Source organism: Sturnira hondurensis, unplaced genomic scaffold (assembly GCF_014824575.4).
Source record: "Sturnira hondurensis isolate 20B ecotype Veracruz unplaced genomic scaffold, ASM1482457v3 Scaffold0015739, whole genome shotgun sequence".
Lineage (NCBI taxonomy): Eukaryota > Metazoa > Chordata > Mammalia > Chiroptera > Phyllostomidae > Sturnira > Sturnira hondurensis.
This window is the reverse complement of record NW_028088370.1, coordinates 104,263-122,300: the sequence shown is the minus strand read 5'-3', so window position 1 is coordinate 122,300 and position 18,038 is coordinate 104,263. Positions and strand designations below refer to the sequence as shown.

At 56.7% G+C, this 18,038-nt stretch overlaps 4 protein-coding genes across 8 annotated transcripts; 3 read left to right on the top strand and 1 right to left on the bottom strand.

Annotated features, from left to right (window-relative positions):
* The first annotated feature begins 1,963 nt into the window (after window positions 1-1,963).
* On the top strand, window positions 1,964-7,354 carry CORO1A (coronin 1A). The gene is made up of 11 exons (XM_037065358.1): window positions 1,964-2,072; window positions 3,567-3,765; window positions 4,882-5,004; window positions 5,099-5,228; window positions 5,307-5,491; window positions 5,653-5,772; window positions 5,956-6,060; window positions 6,174-6,319; window positions 6,429-6,486; window positions 6,599-6,814; window positions 7,132-7,354. The coding sequence occupies exons 2-11, from the start codon at window positions 3,568-3,570 to the stop codon at window positions 7,234-7,236; spliced, it is 1,386 nt and encodes a 461-aa protein (XP_036921253.1). The 5' UTR covers window positions 1,964-2,072; window position 3,567; the 3' UTR covers window positions 7,237-7,354.
* A 2,013-nt stretch (window positions 7,355-9,367) lies between these two features.
* Window positions 9,368-10,087, bottom strand: BOLA2B (bolA family member 2B). Its single transcript, XM_037065363.1, has 3 exons — window positions 9,998-10,087; window positions 9,811-9,908; window positions 9,368-9,510 (listed from the first exon to the last, which is right to left on the bottom strand). Exons 1-3 carry the CDS (start codon window positions 10,058-10,060, stop codon window positions 9,411-9,413), a joined length of 261 nt encoding a protein of 86 aa, XP_036921258.1. The 5' UTR covers window positions 10,061-10,087; the 3' UTR covers window positions 9,368-9,410.
* A 122-nt stretch (window positions 10,088-10,209) lies between these two features.
* SLX1A (structure-specific endonuclease subunit SLX1A) lies at window positions 10,210-13,675 on the top strand. 3 transcript variants are annotated; one of them, XM_037065360.1, is made up of 6 exons: window positions 10,210-10,711; window positions 11,222-11,273; window positions 11,362-11,700; window positions 13,091-13,218; window positions 13,388-13,475; window positions 13,549-13,675. In XM_037065360.1, the coding sequence occupies exons 1-6, from the start codon at window positions 10,230-10,232 to the stop codon at window positions 13,576-13,578; spliced, it is 1,119 nt and encodes a 372-aa protein (XP_036921255.1). In that variant the 5' UTR covers window positions 10,210-10,229; the 3' UTR covers window positions 13,579-13,675. The 3 variants fall into 3 exon arrangements, with proteins under 3 accessions (XP_036921255.1, XP_036921254.1, XP_036921256.1); XM_037065359.1 differs by having other exon boundaries at window positions 13,388-13,675; XM_037065361.1 differs by lacking the exons at window positions 13,388-13,475; window positions 13,549-13,675 and adding an exon at window positions 12,846-12,921 and having other exon boundaries at window positions 13,091-13,181.
* A 1,045-nt stretch (window positions 13,676-14,720) lies between these two features.
* On the top strand, window positions 14,721-17,951 carry SULT1A3 (sulfotransferase family 1A member 3). 3 transcript variants are annotated; one of them, XM_037065356.1, is made up of 8 exons: window positions 14,721-14,836; window positions 15,525-15,708; window positions 15,805-15,930; window positions 16,020-16,117; window positions 16,638-16,764; window positions 16,863-16,957; window positions 17,436-17,616; window positions 17,749-17,951. In XM_037065356.1, the coding sequence occupies exons 2-8, from the start codon at window positions 15,561-15,563 to the stop codon at window positions 17,859-17,861; spliced, it is 888 nt and encodes a 295-aa protein (XP_036921251.1). In that variant the 5' UTR covers window positions 14,721-14,836; window positions 15,525-15,560; the 3' UTR covers window positions 17,862-17,951. The 3 variants fall into 3 exon arrangements, with proteins under 3 accessions (XP_036921251.1, XP_036921252.1, XP_036921250.1); XM_037065355.1 differs by having other exon boundaries at window positions 14,723-14,836; window positions 15,560-15,708; XM_037065357.1 differs by lacking the exon at window positions 15,525-15,708 and having other exon boundaries at window positions 14,722-14,836.
* The last annotated feature ends 87 nt before the right edge of the window (window positions 17,952-18,038 follow it).

The window sequence follows — 18,038 nt, the reverse complement described above, 5'->3', positions numbered from 1 at the left end:
GAACCTCAGCTCAGGGATTGCCGGGGAGGAAAGGTTGGCTCCCCAAAGGAAAATCCAGATGTAGCCAACAGTAAAGAGGGGATGGTAAGAAGCTGGGTGCGCAGGACACTGCAGGAACACCCTCCTACACCCCTCATCGGGAGGCGTCAACCTCTTCCTAGACATAGGGAGGGCCTCATGCAGGGCCTTCACCACCTACCACTGAACTAACTTTCACTGTTGTGCTCACTGGACATTGCTTCCACATCATTTCCACAGCTGGCCTTGCACCTGTCCCCTGCAGCTGCCCCGTACCTGTCTGCCCCCACCCCCGGCTGCAGACCAACTGGAAGGCGAGAGCACCATCTGTGCTCCCTCAACCCTTCCCCCTCCAGGCCTGTCAGGCTCTTGCCTTTGGGGGCATGGTTTTCAGGTCCCTCACCCACATGCTTGTCCTCTTCTTGGAAATGAGGTGATCCAGGGCTGAAGGCAGTGCGCGCCTGAGCTTCCTCTCTGTACAATGGAGGTGGTACCTGCCCCTAAGGTGCTATGCGGGTTCAGCAAGTGCACCCCATTTTCAGCGTTTCAGGCAGTGTCTGACACAGGGCAGGCGCTCAGTGAGCGGCAGCTGTTATTTTTGTCACTGCGGCTGGAGACTGTGCATCACGGTCCCTGTCTGTCCCTGTCCAGTCCAGCTCAGTGACAGGCCCCTGGGGACCAGAGGACACACCGGCTTTTACAACAGAATGATCTGTGGAGTACTTATACACACATTTAAAAGTCAGAGCTTTGTTGGGTGTGCAGGGCAAACTGTATCTACCCCCATTTACAGATGAAGAGACTGAGGTGTAGAGAAGTGAGACCCTCTCGTGCAAGATCACTCAGCCCGTCAGTGGTGGAGACAGGGTTTGAACCAGTCCCTTACAAAATTACACTTTGGGGTCTTTGCTCAGCCTGCCCCTCAGCCCAGATGACTTTCTGTAGTCAGGCCTGCTGGCTCTTTCTCATCCTTTCCTGTCCAGGTCAGGTACTCTGTAAACAGCAATAATGAGAAGAGCTAACATTCATTAAGCACTGCGCCACTCCAGATGAGGTTCTTGACGCTTTCCTTCCCCTAGAATCTCATAAGGTAAGCGTTATCTGTTACAGAAGGAGAAACTGAGGATCAGAGAGGTTAAGTAAGCTGCCCAAAGTCACTCAGGAGGTGGGACAGCAGGAGTCAAACTCATAAACCACTCTGCTTCCAGAACCCAGGGACGGCACAAACTCCTCCTTCCTAGAGTCTGAAGTCTGGGCTTCTGCCCCTGCCTGGCTCCCTTGGAGCCATTTGCTCCCCTCCTTCCAGGAGGCTGAGAGCTCCCTGCCGGCAGGAACCTGAGTCCTTCGCCTCTGTCTCCCTGCATGCAGAGGTGCTCCCTGTGCCAGATTAATTCATTGGCTCCCGAGGCAGCTGGCCCGAGGCGCTCCTAGATGAAGACATGAGGACTGGGAGGGTCAGTGACTCTCTCCAGGCCACCCGTGTGTACACGCAGGAGCCTGGACAAGACCAGGGCTCTCTCTCCTCCTCATCTGGTCCTCCACTCTGTTCCCTGCCTCTGGGGCGAAGGTGGGGGGCGTGGAGAAGGCATCGCAGCCTTAGCTGGGAGTGGGCGTGGGGGCCTCTACAAAGGCCAGCTGGGCCCGATGCCAGGGAAGGGATGGAGAGTAGGCTGGGAGGAGACCGAGGGGTGGTGGTGGTGGGGAGAAGGAACAGAGTATTTTTGCATTTTGACATTAAAAAGTGAAGATTAGATTGTCAGCGGCTGGCCAGCAGCATCTGTTTTGGTTCGGAATTGGCAGCGTAGGGCAGATTCTGAACGGAGGGAGAGGAAGGAGGCTGCAGGCTAGTGGGGTGAGGCGGCGCCTCTGCGGAGGGAAGGGCTCTGTGCTTTAAGAGCTCCGCCCAAAGGGGCGCTGCCACGCCTAAGGAGGCGGGTGGCCAGGCTTCTCATTCATTGTCTTGACAAGAGCATCCTCAGCGGGCAGTCTCTGGCTGCTTCAGCGCCTTCCCCCACCTCCTCTTCCTCCTCCATTTAGGGGGGCCTCCGCAGCAGGTAAGCCTCAGGTCCCGGGAAAAGGGACTAGGCATCCCTGTCCTGGGCCACCTGTGGGGCAGGCGTGGGCTTGCTAGGAGCCGGCTGTGGGGGTGGACAGGCTGTCAGAGGGCGCCAGTGCCAAGATGAGGACAGAGCCCGCGAGCCCGTGCGTGGAGGGGACTCGCCTGGGGTATGGGTGAGCGTGGGAGGGTCCCTCAGTGTGTCTGAGAGCTCCGAGAAGAGGCGAGGGTGAGGGGTCAGGGCAGCCAAGATGTGTGTGGGGCATGGGGATACGTGCGGGGCCCTGACTCTCCCCAGAACCGGAGCTTTTGGGGGTGGGGTGGGGGCAGGGTGCGGTGAACGGAGCAGCTGCCCTAAGCTTGGAGACAGGGAGGGGTTGAGAGCAAAACAAGAAAAGACCAAGTTCCCCTTTTCGTGGTTTCCGGGCCTGGTACCTGCGGTGGGGGAGGAGGCAGGGTGGGGTGACGGCTTCCTGTCCTCCAGCCTCCAGTTTGGGGCTCTCTGCTTCCCAAATCCAGGCTTCTCACCTGGGACTGCCCCCCTGCCCCCAGACTGCTTCTCCGCGCACACCGAGCAGGCTCCTCCCTGTGAGCCTCCTGGAGACTCGCAGGGCGAGGGGGTTGAGGGGGTCGGAGCCCCCAGTGGGAAGGACAGACCCTTAGGTGGGACAAATGGGTGAACCTGAGGAGGTAGAAGACAGGCCCCGGGGAGGGTGTCCTTCCAGCAGGCACCCCCACCCTGGTACCTGGGGAGCCTGAGGAGGCCCCTCTGCTTCACTCGCTGCCTGCCAAGTCAATGGGCGACGCCATCCTAGCTGGACCTCAGAGTAGCCAGCCCAGTCTCTCCCTTCCTGTGCAGAATTCCAGTGGGGGTGGCGATGGTGCTTAGGGCACCTGCTTAAGTGAAGGTGAGGGCAGAGGAGTGGGGAGGAAGAGAAACCCAGACCTAAGCCATCTGCCCGTTTGTGGGGCCCAGAGACCTACGGAGGAAGCCATCCTGACACCGAATGACGTGCCTCCTGGGCAGGCCCACATGCTGTTCCCTGTGTCTGGCACTGTGCCCTGCCCGACTTTAGGAAATTACCCTGTAGGTGGGAGGGGGGTGAGGTCTGGACACTGAGGCTGAGAGAAGCCCCTCCACAGTGTGAGCCACCAGAGAGAGGCTCTGTGCCTGTCAGCCAGCTGGCTGACGACAGATCGCAGTAGCCGCTGCCCCATGCCAGGCTCTGCTACAGAACAGAAGCAAGGGCTCAGGGGTGTGCAGAAGGCGGGCCTCGCAGGTGAGCTGGGAGGTGGGGGGGGGGCGGACGGCGAGAGGAGTGTGAGGGGAGCAGGAGGTCAGTGAGTGGCTGGGAGCCCTGGATGCTGCTGCTGGGGAAGTTAGCTGAGACCTTAAACGCCAGGCTGAGGGGTGTCCTGGGGGAGACAAGGTCAGAGCTGACCCGAGGGGAGAAAAGCTCTCAACCCATGTGCCTCTCCACCCCCACCCCAGCATGAGCCGGCAGGTGGTGCGCTCCAGCAAGTTCCGCCATGTGTTTGGCCAGCCAGCCAAGGCCGACCAGTGCTATGAGGATGTACGCGTCTCACAGACCACCTGGGACAGTGGCTTCTGTGCCGTCAACCCCAAGTTTGTGGCCCTGATCTGTGAGGCCAGCGGGGGAGGGGCCTTCCTGGTGCTGTCCCTGAGCAAGGTGAGCCTCTGGGCAGCACTCTGCCACCTAAGGTGGCCTCTGGCCTTCCAATGGCCCCCAGGGGCCCTGATTAGGTGACTGTCACCAAGCCTTCTTGGGCCAGGGTGTTGTCATCTATAAAACTGAACCTTATATGGAAACTGAATCTCAGAGGGGAGCTGACACGAGAAGGGCCACACAGGGAGTCCTGAGACCAAGGGTCTCAAGTCTCAGCCTGGGGCCTTCCCCTCTCAGGAGCACAGAGAAGGATGGGTTGGGGTCTGCGCAGGCCCAGCAGTGTTCTCAGAATGAGGGGTACTCCGAGTCTGGGCCTGTCAGAGCCCTTAGGAACTCAGCAAGTTCGGGCCCCCAGCTCACAGGCCGGGGTGATGGAAGAGGGCCTTCTCTGTCCAGCCCTGCCCTCCTGATCCTGTTCCCCGTCCCCTGCCGTCTGCTGACCCCTACTCCCAGCACACTACTGTGCTCTTGGGGGGTGAGACAGGAAGGGAAGATGGGCCCTAAGTTGTTACCTTAAAAGGGCTGATGGAAGCGCAGAGAAGAGGAAGTGGTTGTCAGGGTGAGCTCTGGGCCTGCTTTTCACACAGGAAGCCCTTCTGCAGTAGCTCCCCGGAAGTGGTCATTTCCAAACCTCTGCTCTGGTCTGGGGGCCAATTATGACAGATTTCCTGGTGCCTCTCCTTTTGAAGGGACCCATGCCCACACCCCCACCATTCACACACATTTCTGTGGGGAACGCTTCCTCCGATACTATTGACCCCCTTTCCCTACCACCTGCCCCGGCCCTTGGCCTGTGTGCCATGGAAGCCTCACTCACAGAAGCTGGGTAGGGCTGGGGGTCCTCAGGGCAAACATGAGAAACTGAGACAGAGATGGCAGGAACCTGCTGCCCAGCCCCACACCCGAGATCTGTGTTTCTCGTGGCCGGCCCCTCTGAGTTATTCTGACAACTCTGGCCTGGGGCAAACAGACACCCGAACCCTCCCACCCTAGGCCCTGCTTGGCCTCCCAGGGATCCTGTAGCCTCCCTCTCCATGCCTCTCTGAAGGGGTGTAGGGAGGTGGGATTGCGTTCAGAGAGCAAAAGCACCTCCCTCAGAGGCCCTCCTGTGCCTTCTAGACTGGACGTGTGGACAAGAATGTGCCCACAGTCTGCGGCCACACGGCCCCCGTGCTGGACATTGCCTGGTGCCCACACAATGATAATGTCATTGCCAGTGGCTCTGAGGATTGCACAGTCATGGTGAGTGGTGGTGGGCACACAGGGGCAAGGAGGGGGCTCCAAGACAGGCTCTGACATTTGGAACACCCAAGACTCACCTGCCCCTTCTCCACAGGTCTGGGAGATCCCTGATGGGGGCCTGACGCTGTCCCTGCGGGAGCCTGTCGTCACCCTGGAGGGCCACACCAAGCGTGTGGGCATCGTGGCCTGGCACCCCACAGCCCAGAACGTGCTGCTCAGTGCAGGTGCCTGGGGGGAGAAGAGGGGAGGGCTGGCAGCGAGGGGGCAGGCTCACGGCTTCTGACACTGAGGGCATCGCCCAGGTTGTGACAACGTGATCCTGGTGTGGGATGTGGGCACTGGGGCGGCCGTGCTGACGCTGGGCACAGATGTGCACCCGGACACAATCTACAGCGTGGACTGGAGCCGAGACGGCAGCCTCATCTGCACCTCCTGCCGTGACAAGCGCGTGCGCATCATCGAGCCCCGCAAAGGCACTGTTGTGGCTGTGAGTTGCCGTGAACCATAACCCTTGACCCAGAGACCTTCAGCCCTCCTACCCACCACCAACCATGCCCCTAGTTGCTACCTTCTCTTGCCCCTCCTGGGGGGTCTGGCCCTCAGGGTGTGCGTATGGGTGCCTGACTGACCACCTCCCTTTCCTTCCAGGAGAAGGACCGTCCTCATGAGGGGACCCGGCCTGTGCGTGCTGTGTTTGTGTCTGACGGGAAGATCCTGACCACAGGCTTCAGCCGCATGAGTGAGCGTCAGGTGGCACTGTGGGACATGGTGAGTGCAGAGAATCAGGACTGGAGGCTCAGTCCCTGCCCTGCCACCTGAATGGCTGTATGTCCAGGGCCTGTTGACTGACCACTGGTTGGTCTGTAGGGTGTTGCCCCCTGCCCAGTGAAGAGAACCACACTGGGGCCTGATGCAGCCCAGCTCACTGTCACCTCCCACCTGTCTCTGCAGAAGCACCTGGAGGAGCCACTGTCGCTGCAGGAGCTGGATACAAGCAGTGGTGTCCTGCTGCCCTTCTTTGACCCTGACACCAACATTGTCTACCTCTGTGGCAAGGTGGCCCAGTTGGGAGGGGAGTCAGGGAAGCGAGGTGGGCGGAGGGGCCTAGAAAGAACCACAGCTGCAGGCATGTGTCGGTGCTGATCTTCCCTTGCACCCCCTGCCTGCAGGGCGACAGCTCTATCCGGTACTTTGAGATCACTTCCGAGGCCCCGTTCCTGCACTATCTCTCCATGTTCAGTTCCAAGGAGTCCCAGCGTGGCATGGGCTACATGCCCAAGCGCGGCCTGGAGGTGAACAAGTGTGAGATCGCCAGGTGACTGATCCCCGACCCAGCACGCTCTTAGGGCAGTGCCAACCTCACACTGACTTTCAGTCCCAGCCCAACTGCGCTGTGGACGCTGCTCATTTTCCTGTTTCCACAGATTCTACAAGCTGCATGAGCGGAGGTGTGAGCCCATTGCCATGACAGTACCTAGAAAGGTGATGCTTCCATGTCCCTCCTTGGGCTGTGGGCTAGGCACTGACCTTGCAGAGCTGCAGGGTGGTGGCGTGGCCTGAGCATGCTCTTAACCAGCCTTGGCCTTGCCCACAGTCGGACCTGTTCCAGGAGGACCTGTACCCGCCCACCGCAGGGCCTGATGCTGCCCTTACGGCCGAGGAATGGCTGGGGGGTCGGGATGCTGGGCCCCTCCTCATTTCCCTCAAAGATGGCTACGTGCCCCCAAAGAGCCGAGAGCTGAGGGTCAATCGGGGCCTGGACACTGGGCGCAGAAGGACAGCACCAGAGACCAGTGGCACTCCTAGCTCGGTGAGAGATGGATGGAAGGCTGGAAATTAGGGTGGGAAGAAAGAGTAGAGCAGGGGTTAGTACTGATGTGGTCATTGACCCAGTGGAGAGAGAGGCTGGCCTTTGAGGCAGCCCAAGCTTACAGGGGCCTGGGAGTGGGTAATCCTGAGGTCTTAGCAAACAGGCTTCAGGCTTATAGGCCTGCAGCTCTCTGGGCTACAACTGGCTGAGAGACAGAAGGGCCCAGGCCCTAGGGTTCTTGGGAGAAGACTTAGTGGACTCCAGGGTTAAGGGAGGTCAGGATGGAACTGGGCCTAATGCAGCCCTGGGTCCTCCAGGATGTCGTATCCCGGCTGGAGGAGGAGATGAGGAAGCTCCAGGCCACAGTGCAGGAGCTACAGAAGCGCTTGGATAGGCTGGAGGAGACGGTCCAAGCCAAATAGAAGACTCTGGGGCCTTCAGCTGGGGCCCACAGCATCACCTGCCTCCCCTTCCATTCATACTTCCACTCCTCAGGCCACAATGGCAGATACAATAATAAAATGGCTTTATTTTCTGGTACCTCTGAGACTCTGATAACTGGCCACATGAATGCTGAGTCTGCTCAACTGACATGCCCTTGAGTTTCCACCTTGATGTAATCGATCCATGGCAGGGACTGAGCGATGCCTTTGAACGCCCTAGACTACAGGAACAGGTGTTGGTGGCTGGCAGCCACCCCATTCTGGTGTGGTTTGGGGGCCTCCTGTTTTCCAGCAGGCAGGTCTGACTCTTCAAGGCCCTAGCCTGGGGCCTGAGGAACTCCCATGTTTACCCCAAACCTGCCTTTTCCAGCTAACCACATTAGGGTATGCGCAACTATACTGACGCTGTTGCTTGTGCGGAAATGAGAAACTAGCACTTACACAACATCTTTCAAACTGTATGCTCCAGGCGTCATTTTTAAGGTGAAAGCTTAGAAGAAAGCAACAGCCTACCCCTGGTTTACAGGTGAGGAAACTGAGGCACTGAATAGTTGAGGGGCTTGCTGAAGGGCAGGTCCCATGTCACAACTTGTCTCCTCTTCTAGTTCAGAGCCTTCCCTGGGCAGTGTTGCTGCCTCTAGAGCCCTCAGTGTGGGTTCTGCCTGAGCCTGGCCTCTGTGAGAGAGGGACCTGAATAGACCTGCCAGCCCTTATCAGGCGGGGATTTGGAAGTGGGTTCCTGATACCCAACTTAATGGGTGACCCCGAGCTGGGACACAAGGCCATCAAAATTGGGTGTCCTGGCCACAGCAGGGTTTGGTTCACACAGGGACAGCAAGGACGTAATGCCCTGTCTGCCGGCCCCTTCCCCCTCTTCGGCATGCCAGAGAACCGCCTGGGTAGGGAGCTGAGGTAGCTATAAGATTGTTTTTGCTGGCTCATTTTGGCCTCACCCTTTATGCAAGCCATGCTACCTTGGGCTTCTTTCCAGGCTTCTGTTGCCCATCTATGAAATGGGGAAAGGACCACCACAACTCTGAGAATGCAGTGAGTGGATCCAATCAGGGGTGTGGAGAGAGAATCAGAAAATCTGGAGCCTGGGCCTGCCAAAGAGGTGAGGTTCCTGCTCCGAACCTCTCCTGTAGAACGGGGATGGGCCCGCCTGAGCAGACTCAGTTGCTAGCTCTCCTCCTAGCCCAGAACAGTGGGGAAAAAGTTCAGGGAAGGATCCCTAGAACCCAGAAGGGTTAACCTGTCATCACCATGACTTCCAGCTTTACCAACCCATTCTCCTTATGACAGAAACAAGAGAGGGAGGTGGGGATGGAGATAACTTAGGGGCCAAAAAACTGGCCTTGAAAACTCGGGGGAACAGGATGGGTAGGATGGCTGAAACCTGTAATTCGTACTCCCAAAGAGCCCTGGCCCACAATGGGTCTCAGGGCCTTCATCGGCACAAGGCCTTACCAACCCTGGCACTTGTGTTTAAGCTGCAGGTTGGCTTTATTTTCTTGTTCTATCCTTATTCCCATCCTCTGCCCACACCGCCATTCCAGAAAAACCTTATGGTCTTCCCACGGGGAAATGTAGCCATGTCAAGCCCAGGGCTAAAAGTCACTGGACCTTCTCCAGTGGGCCCCAAAACATCGGCATTCCTGCTGTCGGAGAGCCGCTGCTGGGATACCAAGTCCCCGAGGGAACCTGCAGGGGAAGTGTGGAATCCTCTACTATGCTTTTGACACTGAGGTCATGTTGGTGAGAGGGACAGGTTTGTTAAATTGGCCAGCACCCTGAAACCCTGAGTACTTTCCCATCTGCACACCCTGATAGCTGGCAGAAGGCAGTAACACCCAGCAATGCTCCATAAATGGACAGGTTTGTTGGGTAGTGGTGGTACCCCTAGGGGTCTACCAAGAATTACACAAAAGAACTGCGAGGCCTGCCCTAGAAGAGATTTTAAGAATTGAACTTTCACTTTATAAGTGGGGACACATAAGCCTATGTGTGGAGAGGGACTTGCCCAAGGGAAAACAATGGAGAGCGGCAGGGAGAAGCCAGGCCCCAGACCGCCTCAGCATCCCTCCCACATACAACACACCAACACAGAAACTGGCCCTGATTCATAATTTAATGGCTGTGCAGGTCCTGGTCCCTTATTTCTGCTGCTCACGGGCCCACTGCTCTGGGGTCAGGGTTTTCTGTTCAAAGGCATGGATATGCGGAAGCTCTTCTGCTAGGCACGCGTTCACCAGCCTGGGGAAAAGATGGGGTTAGGAAATGGCAGGCGCCTGGAGTCACAGTCCCCGAAGCTAGGTTGACCCGGGAGACTGGAGGTGTCCCTAGATTGTAGTCCCCAGGACCTGGGAACAGAGAGATAGAGGACCTAAGTCTCAGTACTCGATTCGGGGATGAGAAGGCGGGATCATTGGGGTCCTAAGTCCACGGTGCTAGGCCGCACTGGCTGGGGTGAGGGAATTGGGTAGAGGGGAGGTGGCCAGGGTTTTGTTCCCAGAGCTGGGACCGCGCTGAGCGAGGCGTTTGCTCGGGCCTCACCGGTGTCTTTGAAGCAGCGGCTTCCCCTCGAACTTGGCCGACACCACCAGGACTCGGAAGCTGGACGCGCAACGGTTGGGAGTCGTGTCCTCCACTTCCTATGGGGCAGAATGGTGTGGATGCTGACAAACCACCCACCTAGAAGCCCATTTCCACTCGCTGGGTGAATCCAGGCCGCTCAGCTTACCACGTGATCTGCCTCCAGGTCCCGCTGCAGCTTCTCCCGGAGGTACTCGGTGCTCAGTTCCATGGTGGAAGCCCAAAGGGGGCGACAGCCCAAAGGGGGCGGCGGCCCAGCGAGGGCAGAACCCCAGTACGGACGCAGGTCACGCTACTTCCACTCTTACGGGAGTCACTTCCGCTGAGGCCTCTACTTCCGCCCTTACTAAGAAATCTGTAAACTCGGCTCTTCCGCTTTCATGTACGCCCGGCTTTCCAACCTCTCTAGGTTTCCGCGCTTACTGTCAGTTAACCAATCAGAGTCTGCACACGAACAGACTCCTCCCCAGCCGAAGCTAATTGGTGTCCTCTGTCTGCACAGACACCTGGGTTCCTTGGGTGGTTTTGGACTCCCTAACTCCAGCCAGGAAAGGGTGCACGAACCCGCCCTGCTGCAGTCTCTAGGATACCTCGGAGTCACCCCCAAGCGCTTTTTCCTATATAAGCACATTGAGGCCCTGGCAACCCGAGACACAGCAATCAACCCACAAGTCTTGATGGGACCCGCGGGCGCGACGAGGCCCGGGCGCTTCTTCGGCGTCTACCTGCTCTATTGCCTGAACCCTCGGCACCGGGGCCGCGTCTATGTGGGGTTCACCGTCAACCCTGCTCGTCGAGTCCAGCAGCACAACGGGGGCCGCAAAAAAGGCGGGGCTTGGCGGACCAGCGGGCGCGGGCCTTGGTAAGAAGGGGCGGATCACTTAGGAGGAGGGCGTCAAGGAGGAGGTGGGGCCCACAGGGTAGAGAGGTGCCAGTGGCAGTGGGCGGGGGCGGAGAGATGGGCCTGGGGTAGCTAGAGAAGTAGATGGGCCTGTCTCGAGGGAGGAGCCTGCGAGAGGCGGAACCCTGTGAGACAAGGCTTTGGGACTCCGAGGCGGGGCTGGGTAGGAAGGGGACTGACTAGTGATTTAGGCTTGGTTTAGCGATAGGGGGTTGGTGAACTGGCTGGGAGGGAAGATAGAGACCCTAGAAGGGAGGGAACTGAGGAGCACAGTTGAGTCCCGGTGACTGGAGGCGGATCCCGAAGTTGGCAGGTGGAGAGGGTCGGACCTCTAAGAAGTGGGCGAGGCTCGACGCGGTTTGTGAGGATTCCTCTCTCAGGTAGGACTGACAGAGATCTGTGACGAGGGCTTAGGCAGGACACTGAAGGGGGCAAGGGGCTCACAGGCCGCGCCCTTATTCTCTTCCCCAGGGAGATGGTGCTCATCGTGCACGGCTTCCCTTCCTCCGTGGCCGCCCTTCGGGTAAGTCAGAAGACAGGGCTGGCGGGAAGATGGTCTGGGGCTTGGGGTCCTCTCTGGACAGTCCTGAGGCCCTCACTTCTGCCCGCAGTTTGAGTGGGCCTGGCAGCACCCTCACGCCTCGCGCCGCCTGGCACATGTGGCTCCACGCCTGCGCAGTGAGGGAGCCTTCGCTTTCCACCTGCGCGTGTTGGCGCACATGCTGCGCGCGCCGCCCTGGGCGCGCCTACCCCTAACCGTGCGCTGGCTGCGAGCTGACTTCCGCCAGGACCTCTGCCCACCACCGCCGCCACACGTGCCGCTAGCCTTCGGGCCTCTGTCACCCGGAGTTTTGACCTCCAAGTGCCAGACCAATCTCTTTGCTGACACGGATCCCCAGCCAGAGCAGGATGCTGAGGCCCCCTGCACCCTTTGCGCGCGTGCGCTCCAGGTGAGAGGCCCCACCTCGTCTCCGGGTTGGGGCAGCTCTACACTTAGACGATTTAGGATTAAACTGTTTATTGAGGGATCATGCAGCCCACTGACACCCTGTGGCAGCTCTGCTTCCATCTGAAAAACGGGGAGGACAGTAGTTGTGGTCATTCCTCGACATGCCTCCAACTTGGGGGCTTTGCCCTTTCCCCTTCACTGGAAAGTTCTTCTGTAGACCTTCAGTCTTGATAAAATGCCACCTCTTCTCCATGGGGTCTTTCTTGGCTCTCTATCTAAAATTGCATATTTCTTGGTAAGAGAAAGATGCAATTCCTTTTTCCTTTTTTTAAAGCCTTACCACTTCTTGTCTGACATATCCTGTAGCGTTGACTCTTGAACATGGAGGTTAGGGGCACTGACCCCGAGCAGTCGAGAGGCCACGTGTACCTTTTTACTCCCCCCAAACAGCCCTCCCTCGGCATCCGTACAGGATTGGTTCCAGCACCCTTCCACCCCCTCGGATGCTCTAGTCCCTTATATAAAATGGTATAGAACAGTTCATATAGTCGGCCCTCTGCATCTGTGGATTCTCAGCTCTGGATCAAAAATATCATTTTTAATCTGTGGTTGGTTGAATCTGCAGATGCAGAACCCTGGTGGGATATGGAGGGTCCACTGTGTATTTATTGGAAAAAAGATCGTGTGTAAGTAGGCCCCTGCAGTTGAAACCTGTGTTCTTCAAGAGTCAACTGTATTTTATTTATTTTACTATGGGTTTCTCCTGCCCTCCATACTAAATTCCACAAGGGCAGTCCTTACTCAGTACTGTAGAACAGGGTCTAGTACAGAGCGGGTGGCAAGTAAGTATTTAGTGTGTTAACTGAGATGTAGGTCTGACTTCCACTCATAGTAAATGTGAGTAAACTGAGTGTAGTCCCATGCTGCTTAACTAGGGGAATACATTCTGAGAAATGCATCCTTGGGCAATTTTGTTATGCATATCTGGATGATACAGTCTATTACACACAGGCTCTACGACATACCTCCGTCATATATGTGGTTTCTCATTGACCGAAATGTTATGCGGTGCATAAATGTACTTGGCCATTCAGAGCTTTAGCGAACTGCTTGCAATCACATACCCTGTAAAGAACTCTCATCTAGGTCCAGCTGCAGGGGCCATGCTGTTTTCGAATCACTGCCAAAACTCAGAGAAAACTGGCCAGCTTAGTCCCTACAGGTATTGTAACCCCTCCATGCCTGTTTCCTCACCTATCATACACGAGTAGTAGTATGTGCCTCACAGGGTGGTTTTATGCAAAACCCTTGGAAAAGTGGTCCATGGAAATTCTTTGTTATTGCTACACCACTACTCCCCATTTTCTTTACCTGCCTGCCATCTCTGACAGGATGAAGAAGGCCCCCTGTGTTGCCCCCACCCTGGCTGTTCCCTAAGGGCCCACATGATTTGCCTGGCACAGGAGTTCCTGCAAGAGGAGCCAGGGCAGCTTCTACCACTAGAGGGCCAGTGCCCTGGGTGAGTCCAGTATCCCTACCCCAGCCTGGTGTACCTCTGGGAAGACAGTGCCCAGTTGTCCAAGTCTGAGCCCAGGGTATCTGAGTCCTCATCTTGGCACCCAGGGCCTAGCCTGGAGGCAGCTTGTGACCCTGACTCCGTATCTCCTGCCAACTGTACCCCTTGGTAGCTGTAAGAATTCACTGCTATGGGGAGACCTGGTCTGCCTGTGCCGGATGGGCACCGAGGAGGAAGAGGAGGACTTGGAATTTGAAGAGGTAAGAGGTGGTTTTGGATCCTACCTCACCCTATCCCCTAAGCTGCCTCTAACCACCTTTCCTTTCCCCACAGGAACACTGGACAGACGTGCTGGAGATCTGATCCTCAGCATCCCCGCCCCTCCACCTGTTCCTTTTCTGTGACACTTCCTTTTGGTCTGGGCAGTTTTTACTTGAGTACAATAAAAAGTCTGAGTTAAGCTCTGGCTGGTGTGGCTCAGTGGGGTGAGTGCTGGCCTGTGACCCAAAGGGTTGCCGGTTCCATTCCCAGTCAGGGCACATGCCTGGGTTGCTGGCAACATTCCCAGTAGGGGGCATGTGGGAGGCAACCACACACTGATGTTTCTCTTCCTCTCTTCTCTCTCTAAAAAGAAACAAACAAAAATCTTTATTAAAAAAAAAAGTCTGAGTTAAGGGACCTTGTGGTGTGTGCCGGGATGCGTGTGTGGAGCTAGCAGGCTGAGGCCTGTGGAGAGCAGAAGGGACCATCCCGCAGCGTGGACCAGCCTCACCTCTGCTGGAGGCCTCTCTGCCTCAGCGTTCCCCAACCTTCTTCTGAGGTTACAGTGTTTGAGGGTTTAGGTGACTCACAGCCTTGGCTCAGAGCTCTTCCACCTCCAGTGTTCAGCTTGACTTTGGGCCTTAATCCAGATATAAGGATAAAGGTCCTGGCTCCTTCAAATCCAGGGAAAGAAAAGCATATTCTGGGGGGCTTTCTGTTTGTCCACCATCTGAGTGAGGCCACCTAGGAACTGTGGAACTGGGCTCGATTCCGGGTTATGAGACTGCAGCGTTCTTGCTCTGTCCCATCTTCTGCTGCCTCAAGAGCCTGCTTGTCTGGGCAATGTCTGGGCAGCCTGGGGACTATAGGCTGCCCAGGACCTGAACATTTGGTGTCTTTAGACGGGCATGTAGCCACCTTTCCCCTCCACTCACTCTTCTGTCCCCTCTGGACTAGGCTTATTGGAAAAAGCTGACAAAAAACAAGACAGCTGTCTGGTCAGGAGCCAGGATTGTAGCTCCACCCCCACCGATCCTCCACCCAAACAAAACAAAACAAAACAAAATGTATTAAGCTCGATTGTCTAGATTCAGTCTTTTATTTTCTACACACTAATCCTACATGTTGGGTTTTCAGGCCAGTCTCCTACTGACTGGAGTGCTAAGGAGGGTAGCAGAGGAGCCCTCCCACCCCAAGCCCCACCCTTTTCTCCCTGGAGGGTAGCTCAGTCTGAATGAGCTCCAGATCCCTCCCACTTTGGATATAAAACTCAGTTCCGAGCAGTTCTGCACTTAATAGACTGCTCGCACGCTAAGCCACAGCAGGAGACAGTCACAAGGTCAAGGTCCAGAGAGGTCAGGTAAGTGGCAGGTTGGGGGTGGAGTGGGCCAGACCTCCCTTACCCACCACTGAGCTCCTGTGGCTTGGTCTCTGTTCCTGGCCTTCACAACTCTGCCCTGTCCCTGGCTCAGCCCACCACCAGCTCTAGTTTGGCCTCAAATCCCGTCTCGCACTGACTCATCAGTTTTGTTCATTGACCTGCTAGACTCTGGCTCCCGAACAAGCTCAATTGCTCGATTGGCTGATTGAGTCGAGGTGGAGTGCGGCTGGGCAAGTGGAGCCACAGGCCCAGCTGGCTTTTGGGAGGTTTCTCTATGTGAGGGGTCTAGGGAGCTCAAAGAGGGAAGGACCGGGAAGAGCCCATGGGAGCTCAGAGTCCCAGCAGGAAGTAATGAAAGAAAGAACACTTGGCACACCCAAGAGGAGTTGTTTTCTCAAGTGCACATTGGAATCTCCTGGAGAGCTTCCCAAAACAGGCATTTGAGTCCTACCACCAAGTGATGTAATGGGCTTGGGGTGTACCCCAGGCAGTGGGATTTGTAAAAGCTCGGGGGGAAAAATCCAAGGTGCAGTCCGAGTTGTGGCCTGCTGCATTAGATCTGGCTGGAATCCAGCCCCAGCACTCACTAGCTCTGTGAGCGAGAAAAAGTTGCTCAGCCTCTATCTTAAAGCAAGAGTTCAACAGATGGAACTGTTGTGATGTTAAGGGAGGTGAGCCCCACTCTGGCCCCTGATTCGGCAGCATGGAGCTGGTCCAGGACACCTCCCGCCCACCTCTGGAGTATGTGAAGGGGGTCCCTCTCATCAAGTACTTCGCAGAGGCATTGGGACCACTGCAGAGCTTCCGAGCCAGGCCCGATGACCTGCTCATCAGCACCTACCCCAAATCTGGTAAGTGATGGAGGACCACCCACCCCTCTCCTGGCCCACCTTGGGCCAGCAGGGGCACACCCTCAGCCCCTGCTTACCTTCCATTTTCCTCTCCAGGCACCACCTGGGTGAGTGAGATCCTGGACATGATATACCAGGGTGGTGACTTGGAGAAGTGTCGCAGGGCCCCCATCATCATGCGGGTGCCCTTCCTTGAGTTCAAGAGTCCAGGGTTTTGCACAGGTGTGTGGTGGGGGACTGGGGGCAAGTGAGATGGAGGGAGGTAGGACCTGGGCTCCAGTTTGCTGGACCTTTCCCTACCCATGGCTTAGGTATGGAAGTTCTAAGAGATGCACCAATCCCGAGGCTCCTCAAGACCCACTTGCCCCTGGCTCTGCTCCCAGAGTCCCTGCTGGATCAGAAGGTTAAGGTGAGTGGCAGAGGAAGCCAGAGGAAAAGGCTTGCTGGGGCCATCCCAGCTTTGACCCTATCTTCTGATAAGGTCTCCTTCCTTCCTGAAGCCTGGCATCATCTTAAAGGGGAGAGGTCCTGAACCTCACGCTCTGGTGGGGTCAGATGGCCAGTGAAAGTGAGACTCTTTGCAGAGCCTGGGTACTCACAGACCTGTGGACAAGGGGGCTGGCAGGAACTCTGCACACCTTGTTCCAAATCTGGGTATAGTGGCATTGAGGGGATTGGGTTCATATAATAGTTCCTGGGACCAGCCACGACTTTGGCATCAGAGAAGGGTTCACACCCCAGCTCAGTCACGTCCATACCATGGGAACTCAAGCAAGTCAGCCTCTAAGCCTGTTTTCTTCCAGGCCAAACCAAGAGAACCCCCCTTCAGGGATGCTGTGAAGGGTGGAATGCTATACTTAAAAGCATGTAGTGCCTGTGGTGTGCTGTGTGGTGATTATGTGATGTGGGGGGTGTGTCTTCTGTTCCAGGTGGTCTATGTTGCCCGAAATGCAAAGGACGTGGCTGTCTCCTATTACCACTTTAACCGCACGGTCAAGTTGTACCCTGACCCTGGCACCTGGCACAGCTTCCTGGAGAAGTTCATGGCTGGGGAAGGTGGGCCTGACTCTGGAGGAAGGAACGGGGTAAAGCTGAGGGGTAGCCAGCTAAAACTAACACCAACCTCTGTCTGTGCCCCCCGCCCCTTTCCCCAGTGTCCTATGGGTCCTGGTACCAGCACGTGCAGGAGTGGTGGGAGCTGAGCCACACCCACCCTGTTCTCTACCTGTTCTACGAGGACATGCTGGAGGTGAGAGCAACTGCTACCACGTCCCTCCACATTGCACATGCGGTGGGAGGAGCCTCAGGGGAATCTGCCAAGGTCGTCTAAGCCCCCTCCCCTATGGCAGCCCCCACACTGGTCCTACTCAATCCCCAAGTCACCTTCCCTGCCCAGAGCTTCGGTGCCACCTGGGCAGCAGCACTGTGCAGCTCTTAACTCCTGGCGTCTGAGTCAGTGCCACGTGCAGTCATCAGCACTGCTGAATGACTGCTACTGCTTCTCCTTGGGGCCACGCTGTGACAGAGGGCTGTCCCAGCTCTCACCCACAAGGAACCAGACACTGCTTACTGACAGACCATAGGACAGAAGGCAGTTAACTCTGCCCCAGGGACAGAGTACCAGAGGGTCAAGGAGCAGGGTCAGAAGTGGCCACGAGGGGAGAGGGGCCTCCCTTTTGTTCAAAGAACAACCAGATCTCCACTGAAGAGCCCCTCTGCTCCTCCAGAACCCCAAAAGGGAGATTCAGAAGATTCTGGAGTTTGTGGGACGCTCCCTGTCAGAGGAGACTGTGGATCTCATTGTGAAACACACATCGTTCAAGGAAATGAAGAAGAACCCCATGACTAACTACAGCACCCTACCCACCAGCTTCATGGACCACAGCATTTCTCCCTTCATGAGGAAAGGTGAGTGCCCGCCAGGACGGGTGTTTGGGGAGATGAGGTGGTGAATAGTGGCCCGAGCTGGCCCTGAACCCCTTGGGGCGTCCCCTGCAGCCAGGACCTTGAGCCTCTCTCCTTCCCTCCCCACCTCCCCAGGCATCATGGGGGATTGGAAAACCATGTTCACTGTGGCCCAGAATGAGCGCTTTGATGCCGACTACGCTGAGAAGATGGCAGGCTGCAACCTCAACTTCTGCTCCGAGAAGTGAGTAGTGCTCACTGGACTCACTCCACAGTGAACGGCATGAAACCAGCCTGGCAATGGCCTCAAGAATAAAATACAGTTTGTGTTGCATGAAGTGCCTCTGTTGGAAGCAAAGCAAATCTGAACTAAATGAGACCCCCTGCAGCCTCCAGTTCCCCAATTGCCCTATGTGGGGGAGGGT